The sequence below is a fragment of the Ammodytes marinus genome (genome assembly GCF_949987685.1).
Source record: "Ammodytes marinus genome assembly, chromosome: 19".
In the NCBI taxonomy this organism is placed as follows: Eukaryota; Metazoa; Chordata; class Actinopteri; order Uranoscopiformes; family Ammodytidae; genus Ammodytes; species Ammodytes marinus.
The window spans coordinates 26,711,110-26,731,519 of NC_137223.1; the positions used below are offsets into that span (position 1 = coordinate 26,711,110).

At 39.6% G+C, this 20,410-nt stretch overlaps 2 protein-coding genes across 2 annotated transcripts in view; both read right to left on the reverse strand.

Moving 5' to 3' along the window:
* The window catches only part of LOC307266073 (NACHT, LRR and PYD domains-containing protein 3-like), a 146,831-nt gene that overhangs the window by 104,019 nt on the left and 22,402 nt on the right, over positions 1 to 20,410 (reverse strand). The window lies entirely within an intron of this gene.
* On the reverse strand, positions 334 to 19,739 carry LOC307266077 (uncharacterized protein). Its single transcript, XM_080047980.1, has 8 exons — positions 19,694 to 19,739; positions 15,533 to 15,810; positions 15,155 to 15,257; positions 14,609 to 14,692; positions 7,224 to 7,273; positions 6,076 to 6,682; positions 5,806 to 5,855; positions 334 to 2,643 (listed from the first exon to the last, which is right to left on the reverse strand). The coding sequence occupies exons 2-8, from the start codon at positions 15,789 to 15,791 to the stop codon at positions 2,096 to 2,098; spliced, it is 1,701 nt and encodes a 566-aa protein (XP_079904106.1). The 5' UTR covers positions 15,792 to 15,810; positions 19,694 to 19,739; the 3' UTR covers positions 334 to 2,095.

Consider the following 20,410-nt stretch of genomic DNA (forward strand, 5'->3'; position numbering starts at 1 on the left):
ATCATTTGAATTGAAATAGATTCACATTTGTAAAAACATGTCCGAAGTTAACATCAAAGAAATGAAACCAATCCACTCTGTTTTTAGTCTTTAAACTTTTATTGAACTAAATGATATCGGCTGCAGCCATCAGCAGCAGCTACTTGCTGCTCCAAGAAAACATTGTTACAGTGAAAATCAAAGTAAATACAGTTTACACCAGTTCAGCCCTGAGGAAATCAATCCACCATCTCTAAGAAAAACACATTTCTGACAACACCAACATTTACCAAAACCCTCAGACTGGGTTTGAAGAAATAAGACCCCCCCCCCCCCCCGACCCACAAAAAAGAAATCACTCACAGTAGCCAGAAGCTTAAAACAGCGGAAAATTTATCGTATTCTCAAAGTTCCAACTGTCTGTGAACGCCCCGCGACAACTCTTGGTGTCATTATCTGATACATATCCAAGTTAAGCCAAAAAAAACAATTCATCAAAACCTTACATTCCACAAAGAAATCAACAATTTACATGATCAAGATGCTGTTAAAACAAACATAAAATGTTCTCTCCTTAGTGCTACTGGGCGGCCATGTTTGTTTGTGCTGTGATGTCACATGGTGAAAATGTCAGAGATCAGATCCAATCAGAGACAGACAGACAGAAAGATAGACAGATATACTTTTGCTCTCCTAAAAATGTGTTGTTCCTTTACAAATAATGCTATCTTCTCAGTTGTGTATCAGGGGCCGTATTCACAAAACATTTTAAGGCTAAGAGTAGGTCCTAATGTGCTGATTTAGGAGTAACTCTAAAAAATAAGGGGCGTTTCACTCCTAATTTTAGGACTCCTAACTTTTTAAGATAAGTGTAATTCACAAAGCATTTTAGCGCTAAAACTAGCTCCTAAATCTATGAAAAGCTAGGAGTCCTCGAGAGGACTCCTAAGTCACTAAGAGTAAATCACAGACAACCATTTGATGGCATTTTGGAGAGATTTAATGCTAGTGAGCTTTACAAAAGGTACCTTAATAGCTGTAAGGGTTTAATGATCTTATTAAAGCTATGTTTAGAAAGTATAGACACATTTATATTTATTATATTTATATAAAAAAATATGTATTAAGTTCCTTTTCCTGCAGTTGCTTTGGGTTTACGATGCACTGAAAGTTACTGTTGGTGTCACGTTTGGGTTTAATTTGTTACTAGAGTAGGCCCATATGTGGCGCTTCCATCTCCTCCATTCCACAGGTCCGCTACTGTATAGTTGCGTGTCTCGCCTTTTTCCTTCCGCATGCACTTTACGATTTCGCCAGTTGTTGTTTCTAAATTGTGAATTTCCTGGTTTGTCGCTGTCTGACTATTGCGGCATAGTCCGCCGTTGAGGGAAATACAGTGAGAGTGCATGGCGTGCAGCTGTTCAATGAGGATATTTTTTCCGATTCAAATCATTGTAACATTTTAAATGAATAGACCTATGTGGCGCTGTTGTAGGTTAATTGTGAACGAATGTGTGGGAAACCCTGCAGTATCTTGGTTTCATGTTAAATCAGTGTCACTTGTCATTAATTGTATATAAAAACTCTTTACTTTAATACAGCGACACGATATGGATATCTCCCACAGTGGTTCTATCATAAACTCACTCTTAGCTCTCATTCCCTCTCAGCCAATCACTGTGGGCATAGAAGGTATGAACATGACATCATCCATAGCAACAGGGTCAACACCGCCCTCTTGCCTTAGCTTAGGAGTCCCTCCCATTCCTTAGTAAAAGTTGATCTTATCAGCTTTGTGAATAGGTTTTAAGAAATTAACTCCTTACTAAGAACTTTTAGTGCTCCTTAGGAGTACTCTTAGCGCTAAGATAAACTGTTTTGTGAATACGGCCCCAGATCCAGACGTGAATACCTGGAAATGAAAGCTGAAATGTTGAGCTATTGTCTCACATTCATATTTGGTGTCAAACCCAAATGTTTCCAGTCTACAGCAAAAATAAAGGAATTGGCCTCACTGTTCCGATACTATTGGAGGGGACTATAGATAGATAGATAGATAGATAGATAGATAGATAGATCCAACATTTAAACCACAGCACTGGAAGTTATCTCCCTCCTACACATCACACAGAGACACTGAGGAACCATACCCAAACCCACACCCAGGGTAAAGAGGTTTAGTGAATGTGGTGTTGAAGGTGTGGAGGTGGATCGGTGAGTCAGAGGAGACACTGTAGAAGGACAGAGAGCCAGCAGGACAGTCCACATACACTGCTACTCTGTCAGAGACAGAGGAGGAGGAGATGTATGTGTGTATGTCATTGTGCCAGACAGAGTAACCACGAAGAGGACGATCACCACCACCATCAGAGCAGCCCAGTCTCCAGGAGTGATCATTCCTTCCAAACACACGGTCCTTACCGCCTCCTTTCCTCCTGATTCCTCTGTAACTCACTGCTATCTGAACCCATCCGCTCCACTTGACCTCCCAGTAACGGCGACCAGTCAGACGATTACTACACAGCAGCTGAAACCAGTTGTCAAATCTGTCTCGATGATCAGGATATGGCTGCCTCTTCTCCACACATGTCACCTTCCTGTTCTTGTCAGACAGTTTGAGTTTTCTGTGTATTGAGTTTGTGTCCACTGTGAGTTCACAGGAATCTGATGGAGAGAAAAAGACACAGCAGCAGTTTATCATCAGACACCAGGGGCCTATTGCATAAAACTAGAATAAGGGATTAACCTAGGATTTTTCGGTTATCCTGGCTTGCGTTAGCCATGATCCGGTTGCATAAAAGCGGAGAGACATAAGTTACCATGGAGATTTATCCTTTACGTTTAGCCTGGTCCCGACCAGGCTAAACGTAAAGGATAAACTTATTCTGTTGCCTGATTGGCTCAGTCAGCTGTCACTCCGATCTGAAATCAAGGTGTTTAACAGTTATTCCATGATCTTCTGTGTACTGCTTTATTTTCATTAGCCTGTTTTAAGGTACCACATAAAAGACTACATTGTCATTTAGTTAAATAGTTATTATTTTTTATTATTTAACCTGAACCATTTATAATTAACTTAATTATAATTAGATTAAGATGCAATGATATAAATTATAATAATTTATGTGATAGTCTGTTCATATTGCAGGCTATATTTATACAATTGATTATCGATGGTAGATGACGTTGCAAGTGTGGGTCAAATAAATTCACTTTGTACTTATAACTATATCGAGGTGCATCTGAAACAAAATTCAATATCAATGAAAAAAAAAAAAATTCTGTAATTTAATTCAAAAAGTGAAACTTAAATATATTCTTGATTCATTACACATGAAGTGAAATTAATCTAGAATAAACATACTTTTCAGAAGGTCGACATTTCTGTATTATAAATCCTTTTTCTGATTGGTTGTATGTAACATTCTAATATTTTGAGATACTGGATTTTTTATTCCATGATCAATCAATCATCCAAAAAAAGGCCTGACACATTTCACTTCTTGTAATGAATCTATGAAAGTTTAACTTTTTGAATGGACTTTCCATGATATTAATTTTTTTAGATTCACCTGCAGACTGCTCACTGTCAACTATTTTATCATAAAACAATGCAGGGACATCAAGATCAGATGGCAGAGAATACATCTGCTGTATGAAATGAACTGCCCCCTGATTTACGGTTTAAACTAGCAAGGCATTGTGGGAAAATGGGCCGTCTTTTCCATTTTTCCATCAGTAAAGCTGTGTTCGATCTTTGGGTCTACTTCTGAAAGCTGTGGGCTGGCACTTAACAGAATGACTTACACCTGGCTTGACAAAGCAGCCCCTTTACATCCTGGATTGGCGTTTATGCAACTGACTGATCCAAAGTGCCCAGGCTAGACTTTGTCAAGGCTGGCTTTATCAATCATCCTGGATATCTTAATTCCACTTTTATGCAATAGGCACCTGAAGGCTTTATTCTGTGTTTGTCTTTTGATGTTCTACAATTAATTGAGTGATTGTGATTGATTAATCACAGGGTGCTGTGGATAAATCACGATTAATCATGATTCATTCTACCATTTGAAATATGGCTAAAATTCAAATTGTCTCTGTATATTGTTGTATAAACAGAAAGATAAAGGACAGAAGGTGGATATGTACATTTAAAATAAGTCTTTCTATTCATTGAAAATCCAAATTATTGTTTTAATACTGAAAATAAATTAAAATCAAACTAAAATATATACCTACCACACCATAATTCAATTTGTCTGTCTCTTTGAGCAAATATAGGCTATATAGTATAATGGCATTTATTTGGTGAATCCATAGATAGTGCATTCTTGAATACAACTTGATTGCAGTCCGCTGGGTGTGTGTGCGTGTGTGCGTGCGTGGGCGTGTGTGTGTGTGTGTGCGCGTGCGTGCGTGTGTGTGTTTATACTAGGGATGTGAACAATGTGTCGATTCTCGACTCTAAAAATAGAAATCGGTAAATCGGAGGGTTTTACTTTATTAGATTTTTTTCGGGACAGGGGAGACGTCCGTGATGCGAGTTCACGTGTGGTCGTGAGCGCGCTCTGGGCGCTTCATTTCTGCAATTTGCGCACATTAAATGTCCAGTGTTGGTCAACAGTGCAATGCAAAATATGCAGCATAAAGTTATAGGTCTATAGCATTCGTCTACGACCGTGATGTTAAATCACCTTCACACAAAGCCTCCGCCCGAACAAAGCAGCGAGTGGAACGCTGTGACGGTGAAAATCACCGGGAGACCAGCGAGTGATCTGCCGTGCAGAAAAACTGCTTTTGGTTTGATGGATAAAGTGAAAGTCATGAAACTCCTGCCCGTTAACGTTGTCTAGGGGAGCGGCTTCCACGATCTGTTTGTTTGTCTGGAGCCTGAATACACAGCAGAGCCATGTCGGCAAGCTGACAGCGCGACTGAAGGGACAGAGAGCCGCCTCCCTCTGGTAGTTTCTCTTTTCAGCCAAGTAAGTTACATTCACCTCCGACGCATGGACAGCGTTTAATTAAAGCCTCTCATTTTTATTATCAAAAAGGCTTTGATGCAGATGAAATCTGAACACACACAGCGGGCAGCAGCAGTGTTGTTTAAAGGAAAGCGCAGTTTATCAGCACCATAAATGCGTGCTGCACTCTGCCTTTTTTTTTTAATGGCACAGTAAATCGATCGATTTGTCGATTCATGCCAGCGACACGTCGACACGCAAATAATGAGTCGTTTCACATCCCTTGTTTGTACGTGTGACTACGTTCTAGGGGACTGTTCATTTGTGCCTGAATAGCCACACACTACTCACACACACCTCTGAAAACTGCAGACCTTTGTGTCCTCGCGGGCTCTGAATAGAGCAGACAATGTTTCTCCTCCTGTTGCTCCCGACATCAACTGCCGCCCGCGACACAGACGTGGCCGTTAGCAGTTTAAAACACGGCATGGGCTAACGTGCTGCTATGTTTGGCCAGGCACAGCTACTGATCCTGGGTCAGCCACAACGTTACAGTGACTGTAGTACAGAGCCGGTGGGATGTACGGGGCGGATCATTCTGCACATGCGTTAATTGCGTTAAAATAATAAACACATTAATTCCTGAAATTAATCACCCTGCGTTAACACATTCATTTTGACAGCCCTAAACTATTTTTATACAGGTTTCTTAATGCCTTTGTCCGGGTACACTCACCCAGGAACAACAGTTGGCTATCTAAAAACACTACAGCTTTAGTCCAAAGAGGCCGCTAGAATGAACACAATCTGAAAGTTCCTCGGAGCAGCTTTAAGAAAGCTGAAATCAAACTGAATCCACACTTACACTTCTTCAGATCATCACGTTTTAACCTCTGCTCTCCACCGTGGTCCGTCCTGGAGGAAGAAACACAGTCAGAATGATTTTCTATCAACATGAGTCCTAACTGCTGTTCAACATGAAGCAGTGTTCCTCAGTGTGTCAGTGTGACAGAGAAACACTTCCTGGTTTGAACCAGAATCCAGGGATTTGCAGAAGGAGAATTAGTGAACACAAATAACAAAATGTTGATCATGTAAAATGAGCTCTATTGAAATGTTTGATGTGTCCACCTACAGAGCTTTGTTGGAGGCCTCGGGCCCTGGCTGAAGAGCCTCCCCAGAAGCAGAGGACTGGTCCAGAGACACCGAGGAACCAGGTAGATAGACCCCAAACCCAGGATACAGAGGTTCAGTGAATGTGGTGTTGAAGGTGTGGAGGTGGATCAGTGAGTCAGAGGAGACTCTGTAGAAGGACAGAGAGCCAGCAGGACAGTCCACATACACTGCTACTCTGTTAGAGACAGAGGAGGAGGAGATGGGTGTTCCTGTTTTATTGTGACAGACATAGTGACCACGAGGAACATGATCATCGTCTTCACCATCCCCATCAGAGCAGAGCAGACACCCGGACTGATCATTCTCTCCAAACCTACAGTCATTACCGTCTCCTTTCCTGCTGATTCCTCTGGAACTCACTGATATACCAACCAATCCGCTCCACTCGACCTCCCAGTAATGGCGACCAGTCAAACCATTACTACACAGCACCTGACAGCAGTCAAATCTGTCTGGATGATCAGGATATGGCTGCTTCTCCTCCACACCTGTCACCTTCCTGTTGTTGTCAGACAGTTGGAGTTTTCTGTTTACTGTGTTTGTGTCCAGTGTGAGTTCACAGGAATCTGATGGAGAGAAAAAGACACAGCAGCAGTTTATCATCAGACACCTGAAGGCTTTATTCTGTGTTTTGATGTTCTTTATTTTCCTCCTTATTATCAGGACTCTGATCTAATTCAAAGATGGATTCATTAGGTTTTTGAAGATCAAGGTTACTGTGGCCTCATGTTCATCCCTTGCTATCTCATCTCAGTAGTGTGATATCCTGAGAGGGGATATGCAGAAAGAAACATTTCAATTTGCCCTGTGTTAATTGACTAATTAAAGGTGCAACAAGGAAATTTAAATATTTCTAAAACAGTCTGCTTTTTCCTCTGATAATCATGAATTACATGTAACAGCAAACCAGACCATCAGTGCAAATAATGCTATTTTTATATAGTTTTTCTTAATGCCTTTGTCATGGATATGCTCACCCAGGAACAACAGCTGGCGTGGTGAAAACACTACCGCTCTTGTCCAAAGGGGGGCGCTAGAATTAACACACACTGAAAGTTCCTAGGAGCACAATTAAGAAAACTGAACTCAAACTGAATCCACACTTACACTTCTTCAGATCATCACGTTTTAACCTCTGCTGTCCACCGGGGTCCATCCTGGAGGAAGAAACACAGTCAGAATGATTTTCTATCAACATGAGTCCCAACTTTGGGGCGGCTGTGGCGAAGTTTGTAGGGTGGTCGACCCTCAACTACAGGTCCGGTGGTTCGATCCCCCGTCTCTCCGCCGCATGTCCAACTGTCCCTGAGGAAGACACTGCACCCTAAATTGCTCCCGATAAGTAGCCTATCGGTGTATGAATGTGTGTGCAAATGGCAACGTGGGAATGGGATCAGGTCACCCTTAAAAAATTCAATTCATTCAAAGGCTCCGCCGGATTCACTCAGCGCTCAGTGCTTTTGTTTCCAGATAGATTGTTTTGGCGTTAACTCACCCTGAAGATTATTGCTGTTTCTGTTCCATTACTGCTCAGTTAGAAATAAATTACCATTTATTTTACTTTAGAAAAGTCGTTGTGTGGTGGTTTGGGGATCGGGGAGTGGGTATTGTAGCATTTGTGTTGTGTCTCTGGTTCCCCTAGACCGGGGCATAACATGTTGTTCAACATGAAGCAGTGTTCCTCAGTTTGTCAGTGTGACAGAGAAACAGGCTCAAACTCATTTGTGTTAACTATCTCCATTCTATCACTGCTGTCTGTCACAAGAGGAAGATAATATATATATATTCAGACAACCGTTAGTTCGGACCAAGTAATGTTCTATTACTGACCAATGATCTGTAACATATCTGTATAGTGTATCACGTATACAGTCCCCTCCATAAGTATCGGAACAGTGAGGCCAATTCCCTTATTTTTGCTGTAGACTGGAAACATTTGGGTTTGACACCAAAAGATGAATTTGAGACAATAGATCAACATTTCAGCTTTCATTTCCAGTTATTCACATCTGAATCCGATACACAACTGAGAAGATATCATTATTTGTAAAGGAACAACACATTTTTAGGCGAGCAGAAGTATTGGAACAGATAGACTTTAAATAAATTCAAGTGAATAAAACGTACTATTTTGTCGCAAATCCTTTGCTTGCAATAACCGCATCAAGCCTGTGACCCATTGACATCACCAAACTTTTGCATTCTTCTTTTGTGATGCTTTTACAGGCTTTCACCGCAGCCTCATTCAGTTGCTGTTTGTGTTAGGGGGTTACTCTCTTAAGTCTCCTCTTTAGCAGGTAAAATGCATGATCTATAGCGTTTAAGTCTGGTGATTGACTTAGCCAGTCTAAAACCTTCCACTTCTTGCCCCTGATTAACTCCTTTGTTGTGTTTTGGGTCATTATCTTGCTGCATGATGAAGGATCTTCCAATCAGTTTGGTTGCATCTTTCCTTAAATTGTCAGACAAAATGTTTCTGTAAACTTCTGAGTATATTTTGCTGTTGCCATCATGTGTTACATCATCAATGAAGAATAATGAGCCCATCCCAGAAGAAGCCATGCAAGCCCAAGCCATGACATTGCCTCCACCGTGTTTCACAGATGAGCCTGTATGTTTGGGATCATGAGTAGATCCTTTCTTTCTCCAAACTTTAGCCTTTTCATCACTTTGGTAAAGGTTCATTTTGACAACAACACAGTAACACATGATGGCAGCAGCAAAATGAACTTAGAAGTCTACAGAAACATTCGGTCTGCCAATTTAAAGAAAGATGCAACCAAACTGATTGGAAGATGCTCCATCATGCAGCAAGATAATGATCCAAAAAAACTGCAAAAACAACAAAGGAGTTCATCAGGGGCTGAGAAGGTGGCTGAGATCTGTCTCTGAAGCATCTAACTTTATATCCACATTGGGTGTGATTCCGTAGTGAATACGACTGCCTGCCGTGAGTATATAATGTGGACAAATCCTTTTTTCATATCCCCAGCCAAACTCTCAGACTGACGTTACTACACGCATTTTTTTTCTCCCTTTTTTAAAATGAGTAAATTGGCTGGGTGAACATGACATTTTTGGTTGCTTGTCATTTTTGACGTACTGTCTAGCTCACTCGCTTTTTTTTCTCCTTTTTAAAAAAAAACTGCTAGATAAGAGTGTCTGTTCTTTATTTAATTTTAATTTTAATTTTTAATGCCATTTGGACAGCTTGTCTAATTCACGCTTTATTTTAATTTTAATTTTAATTTTTTTTTACTTTACTTTACTTACTTTACCTTGCTCTTTTTCATATCCCCAGCCAAACTCTCTAACCGATGGTACCACATGCATTTTTTTTTTATTTTTTATTTTTTTTTTGAGTAAATTGGCTGGAGGAACGTGATATTTTTGTTGCTTGCATTTTTGACGTATTGTCTGGCTCACTTGCTTTTTTTTCCCCCTTTCTTATTTTGTATCTTTATTTAAAAACGGCTAGATAAGCTTGTCTGTTCTTTATTTTTTTTTTCTTATTTGTTATTTTTTATTTTATTTATTTTTTTAATCTGTTGGGTGAGCACGGTTTGTTTGTTTAGTGTGTTGTCATATTGACAGTTTGCAGAATGGTTCATAGTGTTACTAGCTGCTATGGGGTGAACTGCACAAGACGTATGTGGGAAGCTAGCACAAGTCTGTAAGTCAAGGCTTGGAATGTCTGTTTTGAGACTAATAAAGGTCTGCAGGGGTTTGCTGTTTAGAGCAAAATATGGGGTGGGTTCTGGGTGGGATGGGGTGGTGTTAACCGGGGGTTTAGCTGATAAGTTATCACCTGCTGTGTTTTCAGTAATTTGTGTTTTTTTTTTTGTGTTTTTTTTGTTTTTGTTTTTTTGTGTTTTTTTTTTCTCCCTCTGTATTTTGCTACTCTTTTTCTTATCGGAGTAACTCTTTTTACTCTCACTATAACTGAGCTAGATGAAGGGCAATCTTAATTTAATTAGTTTGAATGTCAAAGGTCTAAATCACCAAGTAAAAAGGGGTAAGGTCTTAACCCACCTAAAACGGCTCAGGGCTGGAATAGTTTTTCTTCAAGAAACCCACTTACATGACTCTGACCATGGGCGATTAAGTAAATGCTGGCGTGGACAATTTTTTCATTCTAATTTCAGGGCTAAGGCTAGGGGCACAGCTATATACAAGAAGGCAGTGGAGACTGGATCCATTGTTGCTCACAGATGAGAGTTTTCTTTCACACATCTCTACACATATTAAAACTTTTTTGAGTATAAATAAAACACCTGATGTGTCCAATGCAACAATTTGGGAAGCTCTGAAAGCCTATTTGAGAGGTGAAATTATATCATTTGCAGCATACAAAAATAAATGTACAAAACAGAAACAAACTGAAATAGCTGATCAGATTCTGAACATAGACAGACAATACGCTAACTCACCTTTATCTGAACTTTACAAAGAACGTTTAAAACTTCAGACAGAATTCAACCTTCTTTCCTCTCGTCAGGTTGCAGACCAGTTGCTTAGGAGCAGAAGTACTTTTTACGAGCATGGTGACAAGATTGGTATACTCCTGGCCAATCAACTGCGCGGATTTAGAGCGAAGCAACTCATCCCGGGAATACGGACAGACAGTGGGTGTACAACATCAGATCAGAAACTGATAAACGAAAAGTTTAAAACATTCTATTCAAATTTGTATAGTTCTGATTGTACAGTAGACGCAACGGTGATGGAAACCTTTTTCAGTGGCCTGAACATGCCTTCCCTCTCTCAGGACCTGAGACATAGCCTTGAGGCACCTATTACTCAGAAATAAATTTTTGCAGCAATAACATCTATGCAATCAGGCAAATCTCCTGGTCCAGACGGACTTCCATCTGACTTTTTTAAGAAATTTTCAGCCGAATTATCGCCTTTTTTATGTTCAGTACTCTCAGACTCATTTGACTCAGGTAAACTTCCGCCTTCGTTCTACCAGGCCTGTATTTCCTTGTTGTTAAAAAAAGATAAAGATCCTCCAGATTGTGCATCATACCGACCAATTTCACTATTAAATACGGATGTGAAGATACTTGCTAAAATTCTCGCCCATAGATTGGAGGATGTTCTCCCCTCTATCATATCCCCCGACCAAACTGGGTTTATAAAGGGACACCAATCATTTTATAATATCCGCCGGCTAATGAACATTTTATATTCCCCCAGAAATACTGAATCAGAATGCCTCGCTTCTATGGATGCTGAAAAAGCTTTTGATAGAGTAGAATGGAATTATTTGTTTTTCACCCTGGAAAAATTCGGTTTGGGTCCTGTTTTCACTTCTTGGGTTAAATTATTATATGCATGTCCTTCTGCCTCAGTATTAACAAACAGCCGTTACTCAAGTAGTTTTGATCTGCACCGTGGGACCCGGCAGGGTTGTCCTTTGAGCCCGCTCCTTTTTGCTATTGCAATTGAACCACTTGCTATTGCCATTCGTGGTAACAAACAGATTCAGGGGATATGGAGAGGAGGAATCGAACATAAGGTATCATTATACGCCGATGACTTACTTTTGTTTGTCGCCAAGCCAGCCACCTCTTTACCGGAGGCACTTTCTGTGTTGGAGGTCTTTAGTCAGTTTTCTGGCTATAAACTTAACTTGAGTAAGAGCGAACTCTTTCCGATTAATAAAGAAGCTCTTAAACTTGATTATACAGCTCTCCCACTCAAAGTGGTGACAGACCATCTGAGTTACCTTGGGGTATGTTTCACCAGAAATTTTAAAAACCTACTTAAATATAACTTCCTCAAATTATTGGACCAGGCGAAGGAAATATTATCAAAGTGGTCTCCTCTGGCTTTCTCTCTTATAGGTAGAATAAATTCAATTAAAATGACATTACTCCCAAAATTCCTATATTTATTCCAATGTCTCCCCATCTTTCTTCCCAAATCCTTTTTTCAGGCCCTTGACTCTTTAATGATAAATTATATTTGGAATGGTAAACACCCTCGTTTACGGAAAGCTTTCCTTCAAAGACCCAAACAAACAGGTGGAATGGCTCTCCCTAATTTCCAATACTATTACTGGGCGGCTAATATCCATTCTCTAATGTATTGGGTGCATTTTCACCTTGACGACTCAGCCCCAGTCTGGGTAACAATGGAGTCCAGCGCTATAAGCCCACTGTCTTTATCTGCCTTCTTAAGCGCCGCACTTCCACTCTCTTCGGCGATTCCCAACAGTAGTCCCGTGATTAAGCACTCCCTTCGAATTTGGACCCAATTTAGGAAGAATTTTGGAATGCAGAATTTTTCACTTTTTAGTCCAATTGCAGCTAATCATTTGTTTACTCCCTCGACTGTGGATGGTGCATTCAAGATCTGGCATAAAAAAGGCTTAAAATGCATCGGTGATTTATTTATTAATGATCTATTTGTTAGTTTTTCTCAATTGACAAAAAATGTTGGTATAGAAAAGACGCATTTTTTCCGATATCTGCAAATCAGGAATTTTACGCAAAAGTTAATTCCCCAATTCCCTCACAAACCCCCAGCCAATCATGCCGATTTGTTTTTTTCTGTAAACCCCACATTAAAAGGCTCAATTTCTGTGTTTTTCAACCTTATTTCGAAGTTGCACAGCCCTTCATTAGCAGCTATAAGAACTCTGTGGGAGCAGGACCTTGGTTCTGCCTTCACAAATCACATGTGGGATTCAGTCTTGGATCAGATACATTCTACCTCTATGTGCGCACGACATGCTCTAGTGCAATTTAAAGTAGTACATCGTATCCACATGTCTAAAACTAAATTAGCTCGTATGTTCCCCGATGTAGACCCGACCTGTGATAGCTGTAAGAGCGCACCGGCATCACTCTTTCACATGTACTGGTTGTGTCCCACCTTGACTGAGTTCTGGACATCAGTTTTTCAAACAATCTCTGAAGTATTGCAGCATCAAATTAAGCCGAACCCTTTCACCGCAATTTTTGGCATTGCTCCAAATCCGGGCTTGCCTAAAGTGAAGCTGAAGGTTCTGGCCTTCACCTCGCTGCTTGCTCGCAGAGCTATTTTACTCAAGTGGAAAGATCCTGCTCCTCCTTCCCACTCATACTGGATTAAGGACATTATGTCATGTATGAATTTAGAGAAGATACGTTATACGGTCCAGGGATCGGAGATTAAATTTGACGAGATTTGGCGCCCCTTTATGAATTATTTTGATGGACGAACAACAATTTTGCAGGAGTAGCAACCCCCTCCCCTCCTTTTTTTTTTTTTTTTTTTTTTCATTGATTGTTTGTTTTTGTTTCTTGTAGTGTGTATTTTGTCTATGTAGTTTTCTAATATTGTGTATTGTTTTTTTTTTTATTATATATATATATATATATATATATTTTTTTTTATGTGCTGCAGGATTGGTTGTGGGTGGGATGTGGGCGGGGTGTGTTCGGGGGGGGGGAAAAAGGGGAAAAAAATAATTAATCATTGTATTGTATTTGCTTTGCAAATTATTTTGATGAATAAAAAAACCTTTGAAAGGAGTTAATCAGGGGCAAGAAATGGAAGGTTTTAGACTGCCCAAGTCAATCTTCAGACTTAAACGCTATAGAGCATGCATTTTACCTGCTAAAGAGGAGACCGAAGGGAGTAACCCCCCAAAACAAACAGCAACTGAATGAGGCTGCGGTGAAAGCCTGGAAAAGCACCACAAAAGAAGAATGCAAACGTTTTGATGTCAATGGGTCACAGGCTTGATGCAGTTATTGCAAGCAAAGTATTTACGACAAAATATTACGGTTTATTCACTTTAATTTATTTAAAGTCTATCTGATCCAATACTTTTGCTTGTCTAAAAATGTTGTGTTCCTTTTCAAAAAATTATATCTTCTCAGTTGTGTATCGGATCCAGATGTGAATACCTGGAAATGAAAGCTGAAATGTTGAGCTATTGTCACATATTCATCTTTTGGTGTCAACCCCAAATGTTTCCAGTCTACAGCAAAAATAAGGGAATTGGCCTCACTATTCCGATAGTTATGGAGGGGACTGTATAAAGTATTTAATATTTTAGCAGAACAACATCCACTCTGAGTCAAAAAGTGTTCAAACTATATGAGCAAGTATGTTTTAATCATCTAACTGACTTGAGAATCAACATAAACTGAATGGAAGGACATCGCATGTAAGCTAACCTAGCAAACTGTCATCCGGTCTCTCCGTTATCCACGGCAAAAGTTAAATTTTTACATTTGACATTGACATTACGGCGAATCACACAGAATGAATGGACTTTCGGTCGGATGCGGTTGGATCGCATACGAGAATGTACGTATGTGGAAACGAGGCGTTAAAGAGTTGAACTTTTCTCTTTCATCAGAGAATATAAAGTTGCATTAAAAGGCACTTCCAGGTTTGAATGGGATTTGCAGAAGGAGAATTAGTGAACACAAATAACAAAATGTTGATCATATAAAATGAGCACTATTGAAATGTTTGATATGTCCACCTACAGAGCTTTGTTGGAGGCCTTGGGCCCTGGCTGAAGAGCCTCCCCAGAAGCAGAGGACTGGTCCAGATCTTCCTCTGTTTCTGGTCTGTTAGTGTTAACAAGAAGAAGTTAATATATATTTATTCAACCGTTAGTTCGGACCAAGTAATGTTCAAATATGGAAGTTATCAGTTACACGTTCTCATGAAGATTCAACAACTTGTTTCTATCCAAACCTGCTCCAGAGGCTGAAGATAGGAAGTGATCTACTCAAACATTTAGAATGAATCAATAATTTAACCAACAGTTTCATCAAGTCCTTCACCTGAGAAAAAACCAGTGATTCGGCTGTAGAAGAAGTGACTCATGTAAAAAGCAGATGATATTGGATATCCACTCATATTAATATCCAGTACAGAAGCAGTTTCAATACTGTTCAATGTAATGATCCTTAACTAAAAAACTGAACTCATGAACCTACCTCAATACCTGCCAAATTTGAGTTATTCTTAAGCCTAAACAATTTTCCTAAATTAGTACTACTGAAATGTTTCATGTGTCCACCTACAGAGCTTTGTTGGAGGCCTTGGGCCCTGGCTGAAGAGCCTCCCCAGAAGCAGAGGACTGGTCCAGATCTTCCTCTGTTTCTGGTCTGTCTGGTTTCCTGGAAGCTACAAAGCAACATGACATCAGTGAGAGGATGCTAGTGAACGTTAGTCATGGAAACACTTTCTAATAACACATTTCTGACTTCATGGGATGTTTTATGCTGAACAGCAAAATTATTTCTGTCCAGTTCATCCATCTGTCTATGAGATGGCGTCCTGAAGGGTTTATCACTGAGCCAGCTGGACATAGCCCGGCTTTCTTTACAAGCCTTCAGGGGACAATCTGTCTATGAGATGACGTGTTGTGATGTCACCTGTTCCATCTTTCCATGACTCACCTTCAGGCTCTGAAATGGGCTCTAATAAATCCCTTCTATTGATCTTGTCCAAAACCATCCTGGTCACTTGAATAGGGTCTTTATTGTAGGTCTGCACCAGAAGATCCACAGTGTCCAACCGGGTTGCATTTTCCAGTCGACTCTTAGGGATTGCTGGGAAGTCGCGAAGGTTACCTGACAGGAACCACTTGAATTTTTCAAAGTCGCCGTCAGTTAAATCCTCCAAAGTTCCAAAGAGGATTTCGGCTGTTGTCGCCATATTTTCTGTCTGTCAAGATCTGAGAGAAACAAGAAAATATTCACCTGTACAGTGTGTGTACAGCCCACTGACTCAGACTTCTACTTATTGTCTTTTGACGCTTGAATGTTTCAATGAAAACAACTACATTTTCTAGAAAACTGATGTTTTATGTTGAATTATTCCAGACAGTCTCTCATCTTGGTCCCTCTCCTCCACATGTTTACTTTTCTCTCTGTTGATACGAAACTCTTTATTTGCTTCAATGTGTAAACAGTGACTCAGCACACTGTGATGAAAGTAATTCAGGTTTCTGTGGGAGGATTCTCACCTGCTGAACTGACTTCAGGGGCCTATTGCATAAAACTAGGATAAGGGATTAACCTAGGATATTTCGGTTATCCTGGCTTGCGTTAGCCATGATCTGGTTGCACAAAAGCGGAGGGACATAAGTTACCATGGTGATTTATGGATAAACGTATTCTGTTGCCTGATTGGCTCAGTCAGCTGTCACTCCGATCTGAAATCAAGGTGTTTAACAGTTATTCTATGATCTTCCGTGTATTGCTTTATTTTCATTAGCCTGTTTTAAGGTACCACATAAAAGACTGCATTGTCATTTAGTTAAATAGTTATTATTTTTTATTTATTCAACCTGAACCATTTATAATTAACTTAATTATAATTACATTAAGATGAAATGATATAAATTATTAGTTTAGTTTATTTGTTTATAGTTTCGTGGACAGTCCCCTTTGAGAAGGAGCAGCTTTAGCCTATTTGGCTAATTTCCAGCTGTAGTCCCCGGCCAGTTGTCAGTAGGCAATTATAATAATTTATGTGATGTGCACTCCTAAAAAAGAACAACCTAGAAACATCAGTCATGAACAATTATAGGCCCATATCTAACCTGCCATTTTTAAGCAAGATCATTGAAAAAGCTGTCTATCAGCAGCTAAATAACTATATGGCAATGAACAACTGCTTTGATGTTTTCCAGTCAGGTTTTCGTCAACACCACAGCACTGAGACTGCACTGGTTAAGGTCCTCAATGACATCCACTTAAACACAGACAGTGGCAAAAGCTCTGTATTAGTTTTATTGGATCTCAGTGCTGCGTTCGACACAGTTGACCACAGCATATTACTAGATCGACTAGCAAACTGGGTTGGACTTTCTGGAACTGTACTAAACTGGTTTGAATCATACTTAAAGGACAGAGACTACTATGTATCAATAGGCAATTTCACATCCGAGAGAACAAATATTACATGCGGTTCCATTCTTGGGCCTCTTCTGTTCAACATCTACATGCTCCCACTAGCTCAGATTATGAACAAGAACAAATTATGTTACCATAATTATGCAGACGACACACAAATTTACATAACCATATCACCAGGAGACTACAGTCCGATACAGGCACTGAGTAAGTGCATTGAACAAATCAATGACTGGATGTGCCAAAACTTTCTTCAATTAAACAAAGACAAAACTGAAGTAATTGTCTTTGGTAACAGGGATGAACAATTAAAAGTCAGCGCACAGCTTAAATCTGTTATGTTAGAAAGCACACACCAAGCTAGAAATCTTGGAGTAGTCATAGATTCAGACTTGAATTTCAAAAAACACATTAAATCAATTACTAAGTCAGCCTACTACCACCTTAAAAATATATCAAGAATTAAAGGGCTACTGTCTCAGCAGGACTTAGAAAAACTTGTCCATGCATTTATTTTTAGTAGACTTGACTACTGTAATAGTGTCTTTGCAGGCCTTCCTAAAAAGTCAATCAGACAGCTCCAGCTAATTCAAAACGCTGCTGCTCGAGTCCTCACTAGGACCAAAAAAGTGGATCACATTACCCCAGTTCTTAGGTCTTTACACTGGCTTCCTGTCACTCTGAGAATTGATTTTAAAATATTGATGTTGGTCTATAAGGTCCTAAATGGTTTGGGCCCCAGATACATCGCTGACCTGCTGATCCCATACAGACCAGTCAGAGCTCTCAGATCGTCTGACACTGGGCTACTGACAGTCCCCAGAGTAAGGACTAGACAGGGAGAGGCAGCCTTCAGTTTTAATGCACCAAAGCTCTGGAATAAACTTCCACAGGACTTAAGGTCCGCTTCAACACTCGGCTCTTTTAAATCAGGTCTGAAGACTTTACTGTTTCCCTTTTAACCTGTAATTTTAAATTTTTATTTATTTTTATTCTTTTTAAACTTTTAAATTATTTTATGTTTTATTTATATTCATGTTTCTCATTCGCTTGTTTTTTTTTTATGTATTTTTTTTAATGTGTGCTCTATTCTTGATGTGTTTTTGTTTTTGCACATGTAAAGCACCTTGAATGGCCTTGTGTCCGAAATGTGCTTTATAAATAAACTTGCCTTGCCTTGCCTTGCCTTGATAGTCTGTTCATATTGCGGGCTATATTTATACAATTGATTATCGATGGCAGATGACGTTGCAAATGTGGGTCAAATAAATTCACTTTGTACTTATAACTATATCGAGGTGCATCTAAAACAAAATTAAATATGAATGAAAATTTTCTTTTTTCTGTAATTTAATTCAAAAAGTGAAACTTAAATCTATTCTAGATTCATTACACATTAAGTGAAATTAATCTAGAATAAACATACTTTTCGGAAGGTCGACATTTCTGTATTATAAATGTGGATCTCTGCACCCGTGTTGACTGTTTATGTTTATATTGTGTGTAGTTCCAGAATCCGTCCACTAGATGGTGATATTGTCCCTCATAGTAAATCAGCAGCAGATATGATGTTCAGCAGCATTTCACAGTTGGTTAATCCTCGTAGTTATGAATTAGTATATTTAAACATTTTAGAACATTTTAGACTAGTTTTTATCAACACAAAAACAGATTGAGCCAAACTGAAGCTGCTTTTATGAAATGCATAAATGTAACCACAAACTGACAGCTTGTCTGATTCAGAATGTTGCTGTTTAAGAAATGATTGGAGGTTCTGTAGCGAATGGATGTCTAAAGAAGTTCATCTATACATATATATGAGTATATTTATAATATAACTATTACAAATGCTATAACCAGTTTCCACACCTGAACCTACAGCATTCAAACAGCCTTTAAATGAATGAAACTCAACAATGCAAAAAAGTTTGCAATACTATAAAAAACACACAGAAAAGTATTTTCACCAATGAAAAAAATATAAAATAAAAATATCAACAAGATAAATAAAAATCCTGAACAAAACTAATCACAACGTGTAATGTTGTAAATTGCATGTATGATGTAGTTCTACTATCTGTCCACTAGATGGTGCTAACTAACAGCTAATGAAATGAAGCTCAGCTGACAGATGTGTTGCAGCAGCAGAGTGGATCCCATTGGTTCACTACTATATTAACCACATGTTGCTTTAAAGGCCTTTCACTGTGTTCCTCAGTCCTGGTTCCTAACAAAGGGGAACCAGAACCTCTAGAACCTCAGGCTGCCACAGAGGCTGTCTGCTTTCAAAGCTACGAGGAACTTTCAGTTTGTGTTCATTCTAGAGCCCTCTTTGGAAAAAAGCGGTAGTGTTTTTACCACGCAGCTGTTGTTCCTGGGTGAGCGTACCCATGACAAAGGCATTAAGAAAAACTATCTACAAATAGCATTATTTGCACTGATGGTCTCGTTTGCTGTTACATGTAATTTATGATCATCAGAGGAAAAATTAGACTGTTTCAGAAATATTTAAAAGTTCCTCGTAGCTGATTTGATAATTATGATACAAATTAACAATGATTATGAGAAGTTTAGCTGCTGCAGAAAACACATGCAGAGATTTCATGAAAGAAGATGTAAGAACCATAAAACCATTAAAGCTCTAAATACAGATTCAGTTTTCTGAGCTGATTCCAAATGAAAACAGAGATTTGAGCTCACCTGAAGTTCTGCTGAGTTGTGACAGTCCGTCCTCTCACAGAGTCCACCGCGCTGTGAGGCTCTGATCAGATTAAACAACCAGTTATACCCTGAACATTATCACCGCCCACTCCTGTGTGTGTGTGTGTGTGTGTGTGTGTGTGTGTGTGTGTGTGTGTGTGTGTTACCTGTCTGACCAGGTGACTTGATTCTTTGGAAGTTTGGATGTGTTCCAGTCAGTGTGTCGTTTCGTGATTCCACAGAACCATAAACAGAGAAACACTTCTCAGGAATGAAGAAGACAGGCCACATTCTGCAGCTGTGTGTGTGTGTGTGTGTGTGTGTGTGTGTGTGTGTGTGTGTGTGTGTGTGTGTGTGTGTGTGTGTGTGTGTGTGTGTGTGTGTGTGTGTGTGTGTGTGTGTGTGTGTGTGTGTGTGTGTGTGTGTGTGTGTGTGTGTGTGTGTGTGTGTGTGTGTGTGTGTGTGTGTGTGTGTGTGTGTGTGTGTGTGTGTGTGTGTGTGTGTGTGTGTGTGTGTGTGTGTGTGTGTGTGTCTGGGTGTGGAACCTGAGCTGCGTTTACGTGGAATTGGCTCGGCTCACCTGCTCCACCTGTTTGTCCTCTGACTCCAGGTGCGTCAGTCAAACTCACTGAACTTTATAATAATAATGGATTGGATTTATATATCTCTTTTCAAGGCCCTCAAAGACGCTTTACAGGGTTCCAGGTTCCATTCATT